Source organism: Oncorhynchus gorbuscha, linkage group LG02 (assembly GCF_021184085.1).
Source record: "Oncorhynchus gorbuscha isolate QuinsamMale2020 ecotype Even-year linkage group LG02, OgorEven_v1.0, whole genome shotgun sequence".
Classification (NCBI taxonomy): Eukaryota; Metazoa; Chordata; class Actinopteri; order Salmoniformes; family Salmonidae; genus Oncorhynchus; species Oncorhynchus gorbuscha.
This window is the reverse complement of record NC_060174.1, coordinates 64,003,980-64,027,698: the sequence shown is the minus strand read 5'-3', so window position 1 is coordinate 64,027,698 and position 23,719 is coordinate 64,003,980. Positions and strand designations below refer to the sequence as shown.

General features: G+C 47.4%; 1 protein-coding gene across 2 annotated transcripts in view; it reads left to right on the top strand.

Moving 5' to 3' along the window:
- The first annotated feature begins 2,785 nt into the window (after window positions 1-2,785).
- Window positions 2,786-23,719, top strand: part of LOC124006931 (adhesion G-protein coupled receptor G2-like) — a 48,206-nt gene continuing 27,272 nt past the window's right edge. For both annotated transcript variants that reach the window (XM_046317129.1, XM_046317123.1), the window contains exons 1-2: window positions 2,786-3,138; window positions 23,376-23,476. In XM_046317129.1, coding sequence (XP_046173085.1) covers window positions 3,020-3,138; window positions 23,376-23,476 — 220 coding nt within the window. In that variant the 5' untranslated portion in view covers window positions 2,786-3,019. The remainder of the gene's footprint in view (window positions 3,139-23,375; window positions 23,477-23,719) is intronic.

Here is a 23,719-nt window from a genome sequence, read left to right as displayed (position 1 = left end):
GCAGCTGTACATAGTCTATTGGTAAATAGCCCACCCATTTTCACCTACCTCATTCCCATACTGTCTTTATACTGTTTTTTATTTATGTACTTTTCTGCTCTTTTGCACACCAATATCTCTACCTGTACATGACCATCTGATCATTTATCACTCCAGTGTTAATCTGCAAAATTGTATTATTCGCCTACCTCCTCATGCCTTTTGCACACATTGTATATAGACTGCCCATTTTTTTTCTACTGTGTTATTGACTTGTTAATTGTTTACTCCATGTGTAACTCTGTGTTGTCTGTTCACACTGCTATGCTTTATCTTGGCCAGGTCGCAGTTGCAAATGAGAACTTGTTCTCAACTAGCCTACCTGGTTAAATAAAGGTGAAATAAAAAAATAAAAATAAAATGTCATAAATACTGTAATCTCTCATGCTGGCTGAGCCCTTGATTGAGGTGAAAGCAGTGCAGCCTCTCCCTACCTCACAGGTGAGTAAACGTTGTGCAATGGACACTGGAAACTTTATCACAGCCAATGAGGACCGTCGATGTGGATGGGGGCGTGTTCTATCTGCTGTCTCCTGAGGTCCACGATCAGCTCCTTCGTTTTGTTGACGTTGAGGGAGAGGTTATTTTCCCGGCACCACTCTGCCAGGGCCCTCACCTCCTCCCTGTAAGCTGTCGTTGGAAACTCGATGATTGAGTGTGAGACATGCATGGCCATGCAGTCATGGACGAACACGGAGTACAGGAGAGTGCTGAGCGCGCAACCCGTGTGGCCCTCATGTCGATCAGCGTAGAGGAGGTGTTGTTGCCTACCTTCACCACTTGGGGTCGGCCCCAGATCGGCCCTCATTGGGTTATTACTTACAGCTTTGTTGACCTGAGTATTAGATGGATCATATTTTGGACAGCTATAAAAAAGTGTGTATACAGTAGAATAATAAGCGCATTACTGTAATATCAGAGAATTGTGCCAATTAATTCAAAATGAAAAATACAACCAGGCAAATCGTGACCAGACACAGGTGCTGCAGTTGAGGTATGAACATAAAGACATGTGAGCTGAGAACAGGTGGTCAGAGACCAACAAGACAAAAGTCAGGACAGGGAACACAGGTGTGGTATGTGAGCAGAGAAAGACTAGGTGAGTCAGAGGTGGGTTCCCTCTCAATACACTGTCAAGCAGATGCATAGCGTGACAGGAATGATGCATGTCCAACTCTGAACGTATCCCCCTCTGACGTAGCAACAGCTCACACGTCAGAGGCTGGTGGGAGGAGCTATAGGGGGACGGGCTCAGTGTAATGACTGGAATAAATGGAACGATATCAAACATATAATACTATAGACTTTTTGTTTTATTTTGTTCTACTGTATTATTGACTGTATGTTTTGTTAATTCCGTGTGTCACTCTGTGTTGTTGTATGTGTCGAATTGCTGCTCTTTATCTTGGCCAGATCGCAGTTGCAAATGAGAACTTGTTCTCAACTAGCCTACCTGGTTATATAAAGGTGAAATAAAAGAAAATACAAACATATGGAAATCACGTTTGACTCCGGTCCCGTTTTCCATTCCATTGCAATGAACCTGTCCTCCTATAACTCCCCCTACCAGCCTCCTCTGACACACATATGTTCAACATCATCCTCAACTTTATTTAAAGTGCATTTCAAGTTTGATTGGATTTAGTCCTATTCTTAAAATTATATTTGTGGTTGAGATGGAGACGTGAATCCAACATATCAATGATTAATTTGTAGACAAACCGGAATCAAAGCCAGACTAAGTCAATGGCACAGGCGGAACTATCCAAGCAGTAGATGCGTCTTTTAAATGTTGATATTTGGTTGTGTTGTCAACCAAACACAATTCAATATTCCTTTTGTAATATACAGTAAATTGCCTAAAGTTAGGTCTATCTTACAAACGTATGTAACGTTAAACTTTAAAACGAGTACCAGATCCACGAACACATTTTGATTTTACTCTAACTATATAATCATTATTATTTAATCACATAAAGAATGCATGTTTAAGATGACATGCCTAGGTTGTCGCAGGTGTGTGGAGATCTTCACAATTGCTGTAGTAATCTGTACAGAATCTCAAATGGCATTGATCACTTGCACAATGCACTTTTTAATGTAATCTCCACTACAATCCAGGTCATTTGATTCTGCTATTAGATGAAGCACAGTGGTAAATCGTCATTAATCGGTTGTATACATCAAACAAAACAGCCGACCTTGTATTCCTTTTTGAACTTTACTGTGCTTTTAAATGGTTGAAAATTCAACAAACTTTTGGCTGCCTTTTTGAGTGGGCGATTATAGGTCATAATCTCATTGATCAATGCCTCAACCAAATATTACCCAATTATCCATGCTGAAATGACATAGTGTGCCCAGTGAGTTGGCTCTAACTCGACATTACTTAGATCCTGTACTTACTTTCAACTCCATTAATATAGAAATAAAATTGAATACCATATAATATTAAAGTTTAACAGGCTAGTTAGTAATATGAGAACTGAAGGGACGTTAAGGGACAGATTCACTAAGCAGTTACATCCTGCAAACTTTAACACCTGTTATATTCCAGAAAGAATTATACATATAAGTTAAAACACTATCATAATAATTTGGACAAAATTTAGCATATTGACAATTTGTAGGCAAACTTTTCTTTCTTAAAAGTTTTGTTTGTGTTAAGACACAGGCACATATTTCAGAACAGGCTTTGGCGTTTTAGGGGCGTGTCCCACCTGCCACCTAACGATGGTGAGAAAGTCACAGAAACTTCACGTTGGCTCAACAGCCTGTACATTTTTTCTCAATAACAGTTGGGAAACATTTGTGATTTCATTTGTGCTGTATATGCTTATTTAAGGACCGTTGTTGATATTCTATTGGTCTGTAAAGGGGAAGGACAATCATAAACTTGCTTTATTGAATTATTCTCTCAGGGGGGGTCAGTGCTGAAAGTAGCTTCAATCTGGATTGTTGAATTGCCGATGAGAAACAAATGTTTTATGGAGATGAGGACAATCCCGACGAGGTTCCAGCTATGCGGTGTGGTGGAGTACGCAGTGTCCGTATGCGGTGTGGTGGAGTACGCTGTGTCCGTATGCGGTGCTTTACCAGGTAAAATCTATTCCTCACAGAATCTTTCTCTCTAGACAGAACATAGACCTACAGTAGGCTACCTATAAGTCCAGGGGTCATTGACTTGATATTGACTGTTCAATTAGCACTGAGGGTGAATAGCATTTCTTGTTGTCCTTTAGGGCAGTTTTTTTACAAGGATAATTAAACGTGGATATCAAAATTATGTTAGGTTGAGGTAGCCAGGATGAGGCTACAGTGTTGTTCGTTTTTTCTATCACTTTGGTGCAATTTCCACAACTGTATGGGGCATTTTCACAACTGTAAGCACAACAATCAAAACAGATCATCAAAATGGTTTAAAAACTCAAAGCACATTTTCAATTGACTGAGTGCAACAAACCAAATCACTAAGTAACTTGTTTACTGCACTAAATCGCTCTTTCAATTTGGATACACATTCAATATGCTTTTCAAAATGCAATATTCACTTTACTTTTGATATGATTTCCTTGTCATTTGTTAACAATACAATTAAATATCACTTATTCAAACTGCTCAAAACTGATAACTACTGAACCAAAATGATGTAGTGCCTAGTTAACTGCTCAAAACATTACATTTCTACATTTATACCTCATAAATGTATCCTTTTGACAAATTTATGTTGGAAGGTTAAACCAAATCATGTATGGATGTGGCTGTAAATACTACATCATTCTCCTTCAGCCAGTGTGATTCAATTGGAGAATGTGGTAAAATCCACTCTATATGCCACCATTTGGAATTATAGTATAGTCTACAATGCACTGCTGAAATACCTGGGTTGTAATTTAAAAACATATTCCCCCTCATTATTTGTATTTCATTGATACACTGTAAGCTGAAGAATTTCAATCACAGACACAGGCGATACTGCATCAGTTGACAAGTCACGTAGAAAAGGTGACCTTGTACAACGTTTCATGGGGCAGAAAGGGCATACAACATCGTGCGATCCTTTTACAGTAGCCATCTGCTTTAAAATACCCATATTTCTGATTATTTGTCTTATGTACTGTATAAAGATAATGAAAGGCTAGGAGTTTCTTTCCTTGCCACTGTTCTTCTACACCTGCATTGCTTGCTTTTTTAGGTGTTTTAGGCTGGGTTTCTGTACAGCACTTTGTGACATCAGCTGATGTGAGAAGGGCTATATCAATACATTTGATTTGATTTGAAACTGTACTGTATAAAGATAACGAAACTGTAAGACTGACATATTTCTCAAATAAAATAAATGTTGCATGTCAAGTTATAGTCAAACACTTTATGGAAGATGATGTTCAGCAATTCAAAAAGAACCGTGTTGAAATGTGTTCTCCCTTACCTCACCTCGCTCATCAACTTATCCCTGACCGCTGGCTACGTCCCTTCCGTCTTCAAGAGAGCGAGAGTTTCACCCCTTCTGAAAAAACCTACACTCGATCCCTCCGATGTCAACAACTACAGACCAGTATCCCTTCTTTCTTTTCTCTCCAAAACTCTTGAACGTGCAGTCCTTGGTCAGCTCTCCCGCTATCTCTCTCAGAATGACCTTCTTGATCCAAATCAGTCAGGTTTCAAGACTAGTCATTCAACTGAGACTGCTCTTCTCTGTATCACGGAGGCGCTCCGCACCGCTAAAGCTAACTCTCTCTCCTCTGCTCTCATCCTTCTAGACCTATCGGCTGCCTTCGATACTGTGAACCATCAGATCCTCCTCTCCACACTCTCCGAGTTGAGCATCTCCGGCGCGGCCCACGCTTGGATTGCGTCCTACCTGACAGGTCGCTCCTACCAGGTGGCGTGGCGAGAATCTGTCTCCTCACCACGTGCTCTCACCACTGGTGTCCCCCAGGGCTCTGTTCTAGGCCCTCTCCTATTCTCACTATACACCAAGTCACTTGGCTCTGTCATAACCTCACATGGTCTCTCCTATCATTGCTATGCAGACGACACACAATTAATCTTCTCCTTTCCCTTCTGATGACCAGGTGGCGAATCGCATCTCTGCATGTCTGGCAGACATATCAGTGTGGATGACGGATCACCACCTCAAGCTGAACTTCGGCAAGACGGAGCTGCTCTTCCTCCCGGGGAAGGACTGCCCGTTCCATGATCTCGCCATCACGGTTGACAACTCCATTGTGTCCTCCTCCCAGAGCGCTAAGAACCTTGGCGTGATCCTGGACAATACCCTGTCGTTCTCAACTAACATCAAGGCGGTGGCCCGTTCCTGTAGGTTCATGCTCTACAACATCCGCAGAGTACGACCCTGCCTCACACAGGAAGCGGCGCAGGTCCTAATCCAGGCACTTGTCATCTCCCGTCTGGATTACTGCAACTCGCTGTTGGCTGGGCTCCCTGCCTGTGCCATTAAACCCCTACAACTCATCCAGAACGCCGCAGCCCGTCTAGTGTTCAACCTTCCCAAGTTCTCTCACGTCACCCTGCTCCTCCGCTCTCTCCACTGGCTTCCAGTTGAAGCTCGCATCCGCTACAAGACCATGGTGCTTGCCTACGGAGCTGTGAGGGGAACGGCACCTCAGTACCTCCAGGCTCTGATCAGGCCCTACACCCAAATAAGGGCACTGCGTTCATCCACCTCTGGCCTGCTCGCCACCATACCACTGAGGAAGTACAGTTCCCGCTCAGCCCAGTCAAAACTGTTCGCTGCTCTGGCTCCCCAATGGTGGAACAAACTCCCTCACGACGCCAGGACAGCGGAGTCAATCACCACCTTCCGGAGACACCTGAAACCCCACCTCTTTAAGGAATACCTAGGATAGGATAAAGTAATCCTTCTCACCCCCCCCCCTTAAAATATTTAGATGCACTATTGTAAAGTGGCTGTTCCTGTCATGTTTTGTCTTATATTGTCTTGTCATTTTGCTTTTCCTTCTGTTCGTTTTCCCCCTGCTGGTCTTTTTAGGTTCGTTCCCCTTTTTCTCTCTCCCTTCCTCTCTCTCTTCTCTCTATCGTTCCGTTCCTGCTCCCAGCTGTTCCTATTCCCCTAATCAATCATTTAGTCTTCCCACACCTGTTCCCTATCTTTTCCCCTGATTAGAGTCCCTATTTCTCCCCTTGTTTTCCGTTTCTGTCCTGTCGGATCCTTGTATATTGTTCACCGTGCTGTGTCTTTGTATCGCCCTGTCGTGTCGTGTTTCCCTCAGATGCTGCGTGGTGAGCAGGTGTCTGAGTCTGCTACGGTCAAGTGCCTTCCCGAGGCAACCTGCAGTTTATTATCGAGTCTCCAGTCAGTTCTCGTGATTACGAGTGAAATTTTTTTTATGCTTTATTTACCGCTCCGATTTGTCTAGTAGTATTGCTATTTCCTTAAACTGGATTAAAGACTCTGTTTTCGCCAAGTCGCTTTTGGGTCCTCATTCACCTGCATAACAGAAGGATCCGACCAAAGAATGGACCCAGCGACTACAGACGCTCGTAACACTGCCGTCGAGATCCAAGGAGCCATGCTCGGCAGACACGAGCAGGAATTGTCTGCTGCTCGTCATGCCATGGAGAACCTGGCCGCTCAGGTTTCCGACCTCTCTGGACAGTTCCAGAGTCTTCGTCTCGTGCCACCTGTTACTTCCTGGTCTGTCGAGCCTCCGGAACCTAGGGTTAATAACCCACCTTGCTACTCCGGGCAGCCCAAGGAGTGCCGCTCCTTTCTCACCCAGTGTGATATTGTGTTCTCTCTCCAACCCAACACATACTCTAGAGAGAGAGCTCAGGTTGCTTACGTCATTTCACTCCTTACTGGCCGGGCTCGAGAGTGGGGCACAGCTATCTGGGAGGCAAGGGCTGATTGTTCAAACAATTACCAGAACTTTAAAGAGGAGATGATTCGGGTTTTTGACCGTTCAGTTTTTGGTAGGGAGGCTTCTAGGGCCCTGGCTTCCCTATGCCAAGGTGATCGATCCATAACGGATTACTCTATAGAGTTTCGCACTCTTGCTGCCTCTAGTGACTGGAACGAGCCGGCGCTGCTCGCTCGTTTTCTGGAGGGACTCCACGCAGTGGTCAAAGATGAGATTCTCTCCCGGGAGGTTCCTTCCAGTGTGGACTCTTTGATTGCTCTCGCCATCCGCATAGAACGACGGGTAGATCTTCGTCACCAAGCTCGTGGAAGAGAGCTCGCGTCAACGGTGTTTCCCTGCTCCGCATCGCAACCATCTCCCTCCTCTGGCTCAGAGACTGAGCCCATGCAGCTGGGAGGTATTCGCATCTCGACTAAGGAGAGGGAACGGAGGATCACCAACCGCCTGTGCCTCTATTGCGGATTTGATGGACATTTTGTCAATTCATGTCCAGTAAAAGCCAGAGCTCATCAGTAAGCGGAGGGCTACTGGTGAGCGCTACTACTCAGGTCTCTCCATCTAGATCCTGTACTACTATGTCGGTCCATCTACGCTGGACCGGTTCGGGTGCTACATGCAGTGCCTTGATAGACTCTGGGGCTGAGGGTTGTTTCATGGACGAAGCATGGGCTCGGAAACATGACATTCCTTTCAGACAGTTAGACAAGCCTACGCCCATGTTCGCCTTAGATGGTAGTCATCTTCCCAGTATCAGATTTGAGACACTACCTTTAACCCTCACAGTATCTGGTAACCACAGTGAGACTATTTCTTTTTTGATTTTTCGTTCACCTTTTACACCTGTTGTTTTGGGTCATCCCTGGCTAGTATGTCATAATCCTTCTATTAATTGGTCTAGTAATTCTATCCTATCCTGGAACGTTTCTTGTCATGTGAAGTGTTTAATGTCTGCCATCCCTCCCATTTCTTCTGTCCCCACTTCTCAGGAGGAACCTGGCGATTTGACAGGAGTGCCGGAGGAATATCATGATCTGCGCACGGTCTTCAGTCGGTCCCGAGCCAACTCCCTTCCTCCTCACCGGTCGTATGATTGTAGTATTGATCTCCTTCCGGGGACCACTCCTCCTCGGGGTAGACTATACTCTCTGTCGGCTCCCGAACGTAAGGCTCTCGAGGATTATTTGTCTGTGTCTCTTGACGCCGGTACCATAGTGCCTTCTTCCTCTCCGGCCGGGGCGGGGTTTTTTTTTGTTAAGAAAAAGGACGGTACTCTGCGCCCCTGCGTGGATTATCGAGGGCTGAATGACATAACGGTTAAGAATCGTTATCCGCTTCCCCTTATGTCATCAGCCTTCGAGATTCTGCAGGGAGCCAGGTGCTTTACTAAGTTGGACCTTCGTAACGCTTACCATCTTGTGCGCATCAGAGAGGGGGACGAGTGGAAAACGGCGTTTAACACTCCGTTAGGGCATTTTGAGTACCGGGTTCTGCCGTTTGGTCTCGCCAATGCGCCAGCTGTTTTTCAGGCATTAGTTAATGATGTTCTGAGAGACATCCTGAACATCTTTGTTTTTGTCTACCTTGACGATATCCTGATTTTTTCACCGTCACTCGAGATTCATGTTCAGCACGTTCGACGTGTTCTCCAGCGCCTTTTAGAGAATTGTCTCTACGTGAAGGCTGAGAAGTGCTCTTTTCATGTCTCCTCCGTTACTTTTCTCGGTTCCGTTATTTCCGCTGAAGGCATTCAGATGGATTCCGCTAAGGTCCAAGCTGTCAGTGAGTGGCCCGTTCCAAGGTCACGTGTCGAGTTGCAGCGCTTTCTAGGTTTCGCTAATTTCTATCGGCGTTTCATTCGTAATTTCGGTCAAGTTGCTGCCCCTCTCACAGCTCTTACTTCTGTCAAGACGTGTTTTAAGTGGTCCGGTTCCGCCCAGGGAGCTTTTGATCTTCTAAAAGAACGTTTTACGTCCGCTCCTATCCTCGTTACTCCTGACGTCACTAGACAATTCATTGTCGAGGTTGACGCTTCAGAGGTAGGCGTGGGAGCCATTCTATCCCAGCGCTTCCAGTCTGACGATAAGGTTCATCCTTGCGCTTATTTTTCTCATCGCCTGTCGCCATCTGAACGCAACTATGATGTGGGTAACCGCGAACTGCTCGCCATCCGCTTAGCCCTAGGCAAATGGCGACAGTGGTTGGAGGGGGCGACCGTTCCTTTTGTCGTTTGGACAGACCATAAGAACCATGAGTACATCCGTTCTGCCAAACGACTTAATGCTCGTCAAGCTCGTTGGGCATTATTTTTCGCTCGTTTCGAGTTTGTGATTCCTTACCGTCCGGGTAGCAAGAACACCAAGCCTGATGCCTTATCCCGTCTTTTTAGTTCTTCTGTGGCTTCTACTGATCCCGAGGGGATTCTTCCTTATGGGCGTGTTGTCGGGTTGACAGTCTGGGGAATTGAAAGACAGGTTAAGCAAGCACTCACGCACACTGCGTCGCCGCGCGCTTGTCCTAGTAACCTTCTTTTCGTTCCTGTTTCCACTCGTCTGGCTGTTCTTCAGTGGGCTCACTCTGCCAAGTTAGCTGGTCATCCCGGTGTTCGAGGCACTCTTGCTTCTATTCGCCAGCGCTTTTGGTGGCCGACTCAGGAGCGTGACACGCGCCGTTTCGTGGCTGCTTGTTCGGACTGCGCGCAGACTAAGTCAGGTAACTCTCCTCCTGCCGGTCGTCTCAGACCGCTCCCCATTCCTTCTCGACCATGGTCTCACATCGCCCTAGACTTCATTACCGGTCTGCCTTTGTCTGCGGGGAAGACTGTGATTCTTACGGTTGTCGATAGGTTCTCTAAGGCGGCACATTTCATTCCTCTCGCTAAACTTCCTTCCGCTAAGGAGACGGCACAAATCATCATCGAGAATGTGTTCAGAATTCATGGCCTCCCGTTAGACGCCGTTTCAGACAGGGGTCCGCAATTCACGTCACAGTTTTGGAGGGAGTTCTGTCGTTTGATTGGTGCGTCCGTCAGTCTCTCTTCCGGGTTTCATCCCCAGTCTAACGGTCAAGCAGAGAGGGCCAATCAGACGATTGGTCGCATACTACGCAGCCTTTCTTTCAGAAACCCTGCGTCTTGGGCAGAACAGCTCCCCTGGGCAGAATACGCTCACAACTCGCTTCCTTCGTCTGCTACCGGGTTATCTCCGTTTCAGAGTAGTCTGGGTTACCAGCCTCCTCTGTTCTCATCCCAGCTTGCCGAGTCCAGCGTTCCCTCCGCTCAAGCGTTTGTCCAACGTTGTGAGCGCACCTGGAGGAGGGTGAGGTCTGCACTTTGCCGTTACAGGGCACAGACTGTGAGAGCCGCCAATAAACGTAGGATTAAGAGTCCAAGGTATTGTTGCGGCCAGAGAGTGTGGCTTTCCACTCGCAACCTTCCTCTTACGACAGCTTCTCGTAAGTTGACTCCGCGGTTCATTGGTCCGTTCCGTGTCTCCCAGGTCGTCAATCCTGTCGCTGTGCGACTGCTTCTTCCGCGACATCTTCGTCGCGTCCATCCTGTCTTCCATGTCTCCTGTGTCAAGCCCTTTCTTCGCACCCCCGTTCGTCTTCCCTCCCCCTCCCGTCCTTGTCGAGAGCGCACCTATTTACAAGGTACGTAGGATCATGGACATGCGTTCTCGGGGACGGGGTCACCAATACTTAGTGGATTGGGAGGGTTACGGTCCTGAGGAGAGGAGTTGGGTTCCGTCTCGGGACGTGCTGGACCGTTCGCTGATTGATGATTTCCTCCGTTGCCGCCAGGATTCCTCCTCGAGTGCGCCAGGAGGCGCTCGGTGAGTGGGGGTACTGTCATGTTTTGTCTTATATTGTCTTGTCATTTTGCTTTTCCTTCTGTTCGTTTTCCCCTGCTGGTCTTTTTAGGTTCGTTCCCCTTTTTCTCTCTCCCTTCCTCTCTCTCTTCTCTCTATCGTTCCGTTCCTGCTCCCAGCTGTTCCTATTCCCCTAATCAATCATTTAGTCTTCCCACACCTGTTCCCTATCTTTTCCCCTGATTAGAGTCCCTATTTCTCCCCTTGTTTTCCGTTTCTGTCCTGTCGGATCCTTGTATATTGTTCACCGTGCTGTGTCTTTGTATCGCCCTGTCGTGTCGTGTTTCCCTCAGATGCTGCGTGGTGAGCAGGTGTCTGAGTCTGCTACGGTCAAGTGCCTTCCCGAGGCAACCTGCAGTTTATTATCGAGTCTCCAGTCAGTTCTCGTGATTACGAGTGAAATTGTTTTTATGCTTTATTTACCGCTCCGATTTGTCTAGGAGTATTGCTATTTCCTTAAACTGGATTAAAGACTCTGTTTTCGCCAAGTCGCTTTTGGGTCCTCATTCACCTGCATAACAGTTCCACTGGATGTCATAAGGTGAATGCACCAATTTGTAAGTCGCTCTGGATAAGAGCGTCTGCTAAATGACTTAAATGTAAATGTAAAATGTAATGTGTATCTTGTATTTTTATGCTATTGCATTACATGGTAGTTAAAATGACTAAATGGTGAGCTTATTATTTAGCAACAAAACCGACGCGTGCACAACTATGGGGCAATACAGACTGAGTTGGCTTAGACTTGACATGTAAAATGTTGTTAGTCTCCTAATGTTTATTGAAAACATAAATACATTTGCACAATGAGCACGTGTCTCTCAAACACATAGTTACTGTCATGTTTTGTCATTGATTGTCATGTCTTGTCCCTGTGCTTCCCCTTCTATTCGTTTCCCTCTGCTGGTCTTATTAGGTTCTTTCCCTCTTTCTATCCCTCTCTCTCCCCCTCCCTCTCTCCCTCTCTCGCTCTCTCTCTCTATCGTTCCGTTCCTGCTCCCAGCTGTTCCTCATTTTCCTAACTACCTCATTTACTCTTTCACACCTGTCCCCTATTTTGCCCTCTGATTAGAGTCCCTATTTCTCCCTCTGTTTCCGCTTCTGTCCTTGTCGGATCCTTATTTGATGTTTGCTGTTCTGTGTCCTTGTTCCGCCCTGTCGTGTTTTTGCCTTCTTCAGATGCTGCGTGTGAGCAGGTATCTATATCAGCTACGGCCTGCGCCTTCCCGAAGCGACCTGCAGTCTGTGGTCGCGTCTCCAGTTGTTCCCCTCTACTGCCTAGAGGATTTCAGTTTTCCTGTTTTGACTTTACCTGAGATTATATCCAGGATTATCGTTTTTGTTATAGACTGGAATAAAGACTCTGTTTCTGTTAAGTCACCTTTGGGTCCTCATTCACCAGCATAACAGAAGGATCCGACCAAGAATGGACCCAGCGACTACGGATTCTCGCAACACTGCCGTCGAGATCCAGGGAGCGATGCTCGGCAGACACGAGCAGGAATTGTCTGCTGCTCGTCATGCCGTTGAGACCCTGGCCGCTCAGGTCTCCGACCTCTCAGGACAGTTTCAGAGTCTTCGTCTCGTGCCACCAGCTACTTCCTGGTCTTCCGAGTCTCCGGAACCTAGGGTTAATAACCCACCATGTTACTTTGGGCAGCCCACTGAGTGCCGCTCCTTTCTCACCCAGTGTGATATTGTGTTCTCTCTCCAGCCCAACACATACTCAAGAGAGAGAGCTCGGATCGCCTACGTCATATCACTCCTTACTGGACGGGCTCGGGAGTGGGGCACAGCTATCTGGGAGGCAAGGGCTGAGTGTACTAACGAGTATCAGAACTTTAAAGAGGAGATGATACGGGTTTTTGATCGTTCAGTTTTTGGGAAGGAGGCTTCCAGGGTCCTGGCTTCCCTATGTCAAGGTGATCGATCCATAACGGATTACTCTATAGAGTTTCGCACTCTTGCTGCCTCCAGTGACTGGAACGAGCCGGTGTTGCTCGCTCGTTTTCTGGAGGGACTCCACGCTGAGGTTAAAGATGAGATTCTCTCCCGGGAGGTTCCTTCCAGCGTGGATTCTTTGATTGCACTCGCCATCCGCATAGAACGACGGGTAGATCTTCGTCACCGAGCTCGTGGAAGAGAGCTCGCGTTAACGGTGTTCCCCCTCTCCGCATCTCATCCATCTCCTCCCACCGGCTCAGAGACTGAGCCCATGCAGCTGGGAGGTATTCGCATCTCGACTAAGGAGAGGGAACGGAGAATCACCAACCGCCTTTGCCTCTATTGCGGTTCTGCTGGACATTTTGTCATTTCATGTCCAGTAAAGCCAGAGCTCATCAGTAAGCGGAGGGCTACTGGTGAGCGCTACTACTCAGGTCTCTCCATCAAGATCCTGTACTACCTTGTCGGTCCATCTACGCTGGACCGGTTCGGCAGCTTCCTGCAGTGCCTTGATAGACTCTGGGGCTGAGGGTTGTTTTATGGACGAAGCATGGGCTCGGAAACATGACATTCCTCTCAGACAGTTAAGGGAGCCCACGCCCATGTTCGCCTTAGATGGTAGTCTTCTCCCCAGTATCAGATGTGAGACACTACCTTTAACCCTCACAGTGTCTGGTAACCACAGTGAGACCATTTCCTTTTTGATTTTTCGTTCACCTTTTACACCTGTTGTTTTGGGTCATCCCTGGCTAGTATGTCATAATCCTTCTATTAATTGGTCTAGTAATTCTATCCTATCCTGGAACGTTTCTTGTCATGTGGAGTGTTTAATGTCTGCTATCCCTCCTGTTTCTTCTGTCCCCTCTTCTCAGGAGGAACCTGGTGATTTGACAGGAGTGCCGGAGGAATATCATGATCTGCGCACGGTCTTCAGTCGGTCCAGAGCCAACTCCCTTCCTCCTCACCGGTCGTATGATTGTTGTATTGATCTCCTTCCGGGGACCACTCCCCCTCGGGGTAGACTATACTCTCTGTCGGCTCCCGAACGTAAGGCTCTCGAGGATTATCTGTCTGTTTCGCTCGACGCCGGTACCGTGGTGCCTTCTTCCTCTCCCGCCGGAGCGGGGGGTTTTTTTGTTAAGAAGAAGGACGGTACCCTGCGCCCCCTGCGTGGATTATCGAGGGCTGAATGACATAACGGTTAAGAATCGTTATCCGCTTCCCCTTATGTCGTCAGCCTTCGAGATTCTGCAGGGAGCCAGGTTCTTTACTAAGTTGGACCTTCGTAACGCTTACCATCTCGTGCGCATCAGAGAGGGGGATGAGTGGAAAACGGCGTTTAACACTCCGTTAGGGCATTTTGAATACCGGGTTCTGCCGTTCGGTCTCGCTAATGCTCCAGCTGTCTTTCAGGCATTAGTTAATGATGTACTGAGAGACATGCTGAACATCTTTGTTTTCGTTTACCTTGACGATATCCTGATTTTTTCACCGTCACTCGAGATTCATGTTCAGCACGTTCGACGTGTACTCCAGCGCCTTTTAGAGAATTGTCTCTACGTGAAGGCTGAGAAGTGCGCCTTTCATGTCTCCTCTGTCACATTTCTCGGTTCTGTTATTTCCGCTGAAGGCATTCAGATGGATCCCGCTAAGGTCCAGGCAGTCAGCGATTGGCCCGTCCCTAAGTCACGTGTCGAGTTGCAGCGCTTTCTCGGTTTCGCGAATTTCTATCGGCGTTTCATTCGTAATTTCGGTCAAGTGGCTGCCCCTCTCACAGCCCTTACTTCTGTCAAGACGTGCTTTAAGTGGTCCGGTTCCACCCAGGGAGCTTTTGATCTCCTCAAGAAGCGTTTTACATCCGCTCCTATCCTTGTTACTCCTGACGTCACTAAACAATTCATTGTCGAGGTTGACGCTTCAGAGGTGGGCGTGGGAGCCATTCTGTCCCAGCGCTTCCATTCTGATGATAAGGTTCATCCTTGCGCGTATTTTTCTCATCGCCTGTCGCCATCGGAACGCAACTATGATGTGGGTAACCGCGAACTGCTCGCCATCCGCTTAGCCCTAGGCGAATGGCGACAGTGGTTGGAGGGGGCGACCGTCCCTTTTGTCGTTTGGACTGACCATAAGAACCTTGAGTACATCCGTTCTGCCAAACGACTCAATGCACGTCAAGCTCGTTGGGCGTTGTTTTTCGCTCGTTTCGAGTTCGTTATTTCTTATCGCCCGGGAAATAAGAACACCAAGCCTGATGCCTTATCCCGTCTCTTTAGTTCTTCTGTAGCTTCTACCGACCCCGAGGGGATTCTCCCTGAAGGGCGTGTTGTCGGGTTGACTGTCTGGGGAATTGAGAGACAGGTAAAGCAAGCACTCACTCACACTGCGTCGCCGCGCGCTTGTCCTAGTAACCTTCTTTTCGTTCCTGTCTCTACTCGTCTGGCTGTTCTTCAGTGGGCTCACTCTGCCAAGTTAGCTGGCCACCCCGGCGTTCGGGGTACGCTTGCTTCTATTCGCCAGCGGTTTTGGTGGCCTACTCAGGAGCGTGACACGCACCGTTTCGTGGCTGCTTGTTCGGACTGCGCGCAGACTAAGTCAGGTAACTCTCCTCCTGCCGGTCGTCTCAGACCGCTTCCCATTCCTTCTCGACCATGGTCTCACATCGCCTTAGACTTTATTACCGGTCTGCCTTCGTCTGCGGGGAAGACTGTGATTCTTACGGTTGTCGATAGGTTCTCTAAGGCGGCACATTTCATTCCCCTCGCTAAGCTTCCTTCCGCTAAGGAGACGGCACAAATCATCATTGAGAATGTGTTCAGAATTCATGGCCTCCCGTTACACGCCGTTTCAGACAGAGGCCCGCAATTCACGTCACAGTTTTGGAGGGAGTTCTGTCGTTTGATTGGTGCTTCCGTCAGTCTCTCTTCCGGTTTTCATCCCCAGTCTAACGGTCAAGCAGAACGGGCCAATCAGACGATTGGTCGCATATTACGCAGCCTTTCTTTTCGAAACCCTGCGTCTTGGGCAGAACAGCTCCCCTGGGCAGAATACGCTCACAACTCGCTTCCTTCGTCTGCTACCGGGCTATCTTCGTTTCAGAGTAGTCTTGGGTACCAGCCTCCTCTGTTCTCGTCCCAGCTCGCCGAGTCCAGCGTTCCCTCCGCTCAGGCTTTTGTCCAACGTTGTGAGCGCACCTGGAGGAGGGTCAGGTCTGCACTTTGCCGTTACAGGGCGCAGACTGTGAGAGCCGCCAATAAACGTAGGATTAAGAGTCCTAGGTATTGTCGCGGTCAGAGAGTGTGGCTTTCCACTCGTAACCTTCCCCTTACGACAGCTTCTCGCAAGTTGACTCCGCGGTTCATTGGTCCGTTCCGTGTCTCTCAGGTTGTCAATCCTGTAGCTGTGCGACTGCTTCTTCCGCGACATCTTCGTCGCGTCCACCCTGTCTTCCATGTCTCCTGTGTCAAGCCTTTTCTTCGCGCCCCCGTTCGTCTCCCCCCCCCCCCCGTCCTTGTCGAGGGCGCACCTATTTACAAGGTATGGAAGATCATGGACATGCATTCTCGGGGACGTGGTCACCAGTACTTAGTGGATTGGGAGGGTTACGGTCCTGAGGAGAGGAGTTGGGTTCCATCTCGGGACGTGCTGGACCGTTCGTTGATTGATGATTTCCTCCGTTGCAGCCAGGGTTCCTCCTCGAGTGCGCCAGGAGGCGCTCGGTGAGTGGGGGGGGTACTGTCATGTTTTGTCATTGATTGTCATGTCTTGTCCCTGTGCTTCCCCTTCTATTCGTTTCCCTCTGCTGGTCTTATTAGGTTCTTTCCCTCTTTCTATCCCTCTCTCTCCCCCTCCCTCTCTCCCTCTCTCGCTCTCTCTCTTTATCGTTCCGTTCCTGCTCCCAGCTGTTCCTCATTTTCCTAACTACCTCATTTACTCTTTCACACCTGTCCCCTATTTTGCCCTCTGATTAGAATCCCTATTTCTCCCTCTGTTTCCGCTTCTGTCCTTGTCGGATCCTTGTTTGATGTTTGCTGTTCTGTGTCCTTGTTCCGCCCTGTCGTGTTTTTGCCTTCTTCAGATGCTACGTGTGAGCAGGTATCTATATCAGCTACGGCCTGCGCCTTCCCGAAGCGACCTGCAGTCTGTGGTCGCGTCTCCAGTTGTTCCCCTCTACTGCCTAGAGGATTTCAGTTTTCCTGTTTTGACTTTACCTGAGATTATATCCAGGATTATCGTTTTTGTTATAGACTGGAATAAAGACTCTGTTTCTGTTAAATCGCCTTTGGGTCCTCATTCACCAGCATAACAGTTACAGTTGTTGGTTAGCTAGCTAGTGTTTTGCCATATTAGCATAGACATGACATCAGTCAAAACACTTAACAACAAGAAATGGTATCAATAACAAGATACAATTATCTGAAACAAGTCACCTACGATTACCCACAAGGCAGCTTGTCATTGTTGCTAGTCATCTGACCATTCAGAATCATAACCAACGCATCATTTGTAACGTTGTCAGCCAACACGTCTATAGGTGACGAAACAACATTTCTGAAAATATACAATGCCAGGGAAAGAGAACGACAATTACCAGGAACTAATCGTACAAATAACAGCTTGTGGCATTGTAGATTTTAATGTGTGTGTGCTTGCATGCATGTGAGAGATTGTGTTACCAGATTAATTGTATTAATGTTTCTGGACACTTGATAGTGTAAATTCAGGTGTGTCAGAACAGGCATACAGTAATGTGTTTGCTTTAGAATTATTTACGACTTACTTGTGTTACGTAACACATCAGATGAAGGCTTCCCCTATTGTGTTAAATATTCATTTGTAACTGACACGGAAATGGCTACAAAGATATCACAGGTATTAAAAACAACATTTGTTTCATGCTGAGAGATCACGTCACAGTTTAGTGTGAACCCCTTTCACCTCCACCCAACACAGGGTTTTAATGTTCTCCAGCACACAACACAGAAGACCAGGACAGGTAAGTATACTCAAGTAACCTCCCCTCAGGTAGGTTACCCTCCCTGACTACCTCAGGTAAATAGCGGGCAAAAGTGACACTGTATTATTCGGATATGGCACTGCAACAAGATAATAATAATAATATATAATATATGCCATTTAGCAGACGCTTTTATCCAAAGCGACTTACAGTCATGTGTGCATACATTCTACGTATGGGTGGTCCCGGGGATCGAACCCACAAGATAGTTATTCTAAGAGAAGGCACTGCAACAAGGTAGTTATTCTAAGAGAAGGCACTGCAACAAGGTAGTTATTCTAAGGGAAGGCACTGCAACAAGGTAGTTATTCTAAGAGAAGGCACTGCAACAAGGTAGTTATTCTAAGAGAAGGCACTGCAACAAGATAGTTATTCTAAGAGAAGGCACTGCAACAAGATAGTTATTCTAAGAGAAGGCACTGCAACAAGATAGTTATTCTAAGAGAAGGCACTGCAACAAGATAGTTATTCTAAGAGAAGGCACTGCAAACAATATGGTTAAATGCACTACAATCTCGCTCTGGTGCTGCACACAACATGAGACCCACCCTTGGCCCGGCTCTACTCTACTCTGCCAACCCCTCTAATGGATTCTACTGCTATGGGACAAAATAGGGAGGGGGAAAGACAGACAGAACAACATATCCAGTAGAAAGGGTGGGGATAGGTTCTCGATTTCTAGGGCCCGACGAGAACCATATCCCCTCAAAATAAAATAAACGTCTTTGTATGGCGTTATCCAGATCCGCACAGCTCCCTGTCCTAGAATTCACCCCGCCTGAGACTGCTTGGTGACGCCAACGATGGACCCGGCTCCACTGCAAAATGAGGGGAAGACAGACGGCAGGGAAACCTGCCAACAATAGTGGCTTTCAGTGGCGTGGCAAAAGGGCCCAGAATAAGAAAGAGTGGTGTAAGGGGAACAGGAAGAATCATGTCCCTTACTTGGCGGAGCTAAAGCTCCTTGATGTGCGTTGTACCAATGCCTCTCTCGGTCCTCTGCTCTTGGATTACCACTCAGCTCCACAGCCCCAGTTCATTGTTAGCGCAGCTGCCCTCTTCCTCAGTCAAATGTGCAAATAAGACTTTTCGTTCCATAGACACTGGTCTAGTGCGATCACAGCAAACAACCAAACAGACAAGACATGGAAACTTCCGTAGGAGACCGATCCCCACAGAGAGAAATTCTCTGCTCAACTCCCAGCCCCAAATGCCACAAAACACAGGGCTTTAAAGGAAATTCCAACCAATCTCCAGCTACCTGTCTGATTAGCCAACTTGCAGGAGGTGAGTCTGATCCCCCCCAGCCCCACCACAGGTCTGTGGAGTTGCATCTGGGCGCGGCCTGAAGATCAGGTAGGGGCAAGGTCACACAGGGTTCCGACAAATTGTCCGCATTGGTCTCCCTTCCTCTGGTCGGATACGAATGACTGGCAGGCAGTCCAGGCCAAAGATGTCCTAGAATGACAAAAGGCTGTGGTTGCTATCGGGTGGCTAGCTATAGGGTGGCAACCCTGATCACGTTGTCGGAAGTTCCCCAGTAACACTAGCCATCAATGGAAGGTCCTTCGCCCGCTTGTTATACCAGTATTTGTCTTGCGCCTGCGGGTCCTTGCATCGACCTGACTGTAGGCCCGTCATAGCTGGTCATGATGGTGCCTCACCCATCCATCTAGGTCAATCCACAGCATTGGGGCCTCCACCACTGAAATCAAATCAACAGGAAGATGGGCATGCCTGCTACACATTATAAAGAATGGGTAAGTCCGGTGCTGCTATGTTCAATGTTGTTGTATGCCTGCAGAAGCATGGGTAACTGCTCTGGCCAACGCATCTGCTCATCTTGCCCCAGGGACCCAAGGAGAGATAACAATGTTTGATTAAACCCCTCACATGCCCCAGTGCCCTGAGGGTGGTACATAATGGTTCAGATCTCCTTGATGCAGGGGCGAGGATATGCATCCTTGTGGGTCAGGGCGTTGAGTCGGTGGTAGTCTACACAGAAACTTCAGGTCCCATCCTTTTTCTTCACCAGTACCACTGGTGCAGCCCAGAGACTTGAGCTTTATGTGATTACTCCAGAATAGCATCCTTGCCATTAGGGGTCTCCGCGTACAGGCTTGGTGGAATTGGTCGGTGTCACACTCGGCTATGGATGGCAGTACCTGTGGGAATGTGATGTAGGACCGAATCAGACTTACTGAAATCTGCCTCATGGGCAGAGAACACACTTGACCAATGGGCTAGGAGTGCATTGAGCATTTGTTGCAGTTTTGGCTCCAGTCCCTCTACCAGTGGAATGTTTACAAGGGGCTGGCCATCAGGCTGTAGCTGGACTGTCTGCACATCCACCTCAATATTACCTGGTGTTTGGGTGTGTAGCACCAGGTCTCGCTCTCCACAGATCTGAGAAGGCTCCAAGAGGGTCACTGTGGCCAATGGGTGTCACCTTGGTATCTCAAGAGGGTAAGGTTTTAAGTTCAGCAGTCGCAAGGGTAGCCTTCCTCCTTGCACTCAATACTGTGCGAGCAATTCTCAACTCCATCACCAGGTTCCTCCACCAAGGCATGACAGTCTTTGGAGGAACTCCCTCCAACAAGTCTGGCCCACAGCAACTTCTCACTGATAGCTGGAATCCCATTGGGGTCCCCATTGGACAGGCGTTCAGTAAATGGTCCGCCCTCAGGCTCAACGGTCTGCATGACTCGTATGCATGACTCGTCTGCAGACAGCAAAAGCATTCTGACACTCTTTCCTGGCAACTGCCCCCAAGGTGGTGTTGAACCCAGTGACGCCCTGGGAGACTCCTTGGAACAACTCCTTCCAGTATTGGGCTATAACATTCATCCCAAGGATCCCTTAGTCTACCCCCAAGACAGTCATCCTTGACAATCATAACCCCCTTGGCTGGAACTTGCACTCTTCCCACAACAAAATAATTGACCTCATAGCTGACATAAGGGATGTGTAGGCCATTGACTGCCTTCAACATGAGCCAGCGGAGGTCTGACAAATCCTGCATGGAGAGATGGCCAAGCCACTTCTGAAAAAAACTGAGACTGAACATTGTTACTTGGGACCCTGTATCCAACATATATGGTATTTTTTATTCTGCTTAGCTCCACTTCCACATGAGGGCAGTTTCCCAGCAGACTTCTTTCCCAGCAGACTTATTTCCCAACAGTGTCTGCAGCACTGACCGCTCGCCTTACAGCGGACGGGGGATTCCTGTTTTAAAGGACCTGTTCATCTCTCTGGGTGGAGCAGAAACATTGGATGTGGCCAGGCTGTCCACACTCCAAACAGATGGGTCTGCCCTGCCGGTCCCACTGGAATGGGGCTCTCCTTCCATTAGAGAAAGGAACATGTTGCCCGTCTGTACATGACCCCTTGGCTCCTCCCTCGGCTGTGGTGGTGCAGCTGAATTAGTCTTCTGATGTCTGATTTCTCTCACTAGTGTCTCTGCCAGGGTGCTCAGCTGCTCCTTCATCTTCTGCAGTAGGTCAGCACGCATGTTCTCCTTCCATTGCTCCTAGTCTGCATTGGTCACAGCAGCAAGGTGCGCCACCTGTAGGGGGAACAGTACGGCAAACCTGGCAGTCCTTTTCCGCCATCTCTTTGGCCAGCGACTCAGACTCCTGATTACCTGAGTGAATGCCATCCCTTACTGTTGCCGCGCATACCTTTGGAGCTCCTGTTTCAGAGGGCCTCCGTTAGACCTTTAACGAATTGGTTCCAAAGAGTTGTTTCATCCTTGGCAGAGCCGTCCGGTTCTGATTGGAGCCATCGGCTAAACAGCTCCCGTGTGTGCAGGAGGTAGTCTCCCATAGGCTCATCTCCCCTCTGGTTACAGTCAAAGAAGCGGCACATGAGAGTGATTGTAGGGGTGAGGCTGCCAAACTGGTCCTATAATGCAGCCCATGAAGAAGGTGAGATCCTCTGGGCTTGACGAAACATGGTTTGTCTTTGCACTGCCACCTAGAGCCCCCATGATGAAATCAACGTGCTGCTATCCTGCCAGTCCTTGCGAACTCAATATGGCTTCGATTTGTGCCTCCCACTCCCAAAATCTAACTCCATTACCCTCAGAAGAACTTTTGGGAACCCAGGGTGAACACATGAACCAAGGCATTGCTACAGGAGAAAACTGAGGTAGTGGGCCTGCCCCTGAAGGACTAGAGGTGTCTGCCCCCTGTGCTCCATCTCCTAGCTGATCCATAGCCTCCTGTGCAAGAGAAGTGCGCTTGGAGAAATTCTGATGACAACAGCACTTAAAGAGGTGTCACAGTTTAGTGTGAACCCCTTTTTACTCCAACACAATATTTCATGTTCTCCAACACAAAACCCCAACACAGAAGACCAGGACTGATATTAAGTATGCTCAAGGTAAGTTTTATTTTAAATTCAGGGGGTTAACATGGATTGGATCGCATTTTCTGACCTCCCACAGCAGACTGTACGATTTCCCCAGACTGTGTTGACACAATAGCCTCCCCTCAGGTAGGTTACCCTCCCTCAGTTGAGTAAGTGGGCATGCAGAAGTTACACTGCAACACACTGCACACTGAAATATTCTGATATGGCACTGCAACAATATGGTAAAAGGCACTACAAATCTCACCCCACTGCACACAGAATTATTCTACGGCACTGCAACAAGATAGGATTGGTGGGTCCCCCATGGGAAGGTTGAGCTAAAGTAGGCTAATTTGATTAGCATGAGGTAAGTAACAAAAACATTTCCCAGGACATAGACATATCTAATATTGTCAGAAAGATTAAATTCTTGTCAATCTACCTGCACTGTCCAATTTACAGTAGCTATTACAGTGAAAGAATACCATGCTATTGTTTGAGGAGAGTGCATAGTTATAAACTTGAACATGTATTAATAAACCAATTAGGCACATTTGGGCAGTCAACACAATTTTGAACAGAAATGCAATGTTTCATTGGATCAGTCTAAAACTTTGCACATACACTGCTGCCATCTAGTGGCCAAAATCTAAATTGCGCCTGGGCTGGAATAATACAGTTTGGCCTTTCTCTTGCATTTCAAAGATGGTACAAAAAAATATGTTTTTTTCTTTGTATTATCTTTTACCAGATCTAATGTGTTATATTCTCCTACAATAATTTAACATTTTCACAAATGTCAAAGTGTTTCCTTTCAAATGGTATCAAGAATATGCATATCCTTGCTTCAGGTCCTGAGCTACAGGCAGTTAGATTTGGGTATGTAATTTTAGGCAAAAATTGAAAAAAAGGGCAGATCCTTAAGAGGTTGGGAAGGCACTGCAGGCAATATGGTGAAAGGAACAAAGGTGCAATGCCTCTCTCGGTCTTCGGCTCTCAGATCACCACTCAGCTCCACAGCCCCAGTTCGTTGTCAGCACATCATATCAATCAGTTTGGTTTCACCACACCACCACTATCTCAGTAGTGCAGTCAAAGTAGTGTGATCAAATTCAATGTATTTTCTTTCATATGTGGTAAAGGATCGTCTCATCAGAGGTTAACACAGAGTTTCTTTAACAATGAAGCCTCTGTATTACACGCTTGATTTATGAGTCGTTAACATTGATCCTGTGATCTGTCGTTTTACAGAAAGATGACCAGATCCACAGATCTCCTGCACATGGGAACTAGGACACATCCAAGGCTCCTCGGGGTATCCTTCCTAGTCCTTCTTCTTCATGCACCCATAGGTGAGGTCTTATTATAGGGTAAATCCGTTAGAATTCAATCACTTTTTGACAGCAGTCCCTTTTGATTTAAACAAAAGTTTCCAAATATGTCTCTGCCCATTGAAAAAGTGGACAGAAAGTGACTTTTTGGACCTGAAGTTGACCCATTTTGCATATCCCATCATACCATGAGACATCCATCACTGGAAAAGATCAACGGTTAAGTTTGATATAACAGTGTTTAACTATTTTATAATTTATTTG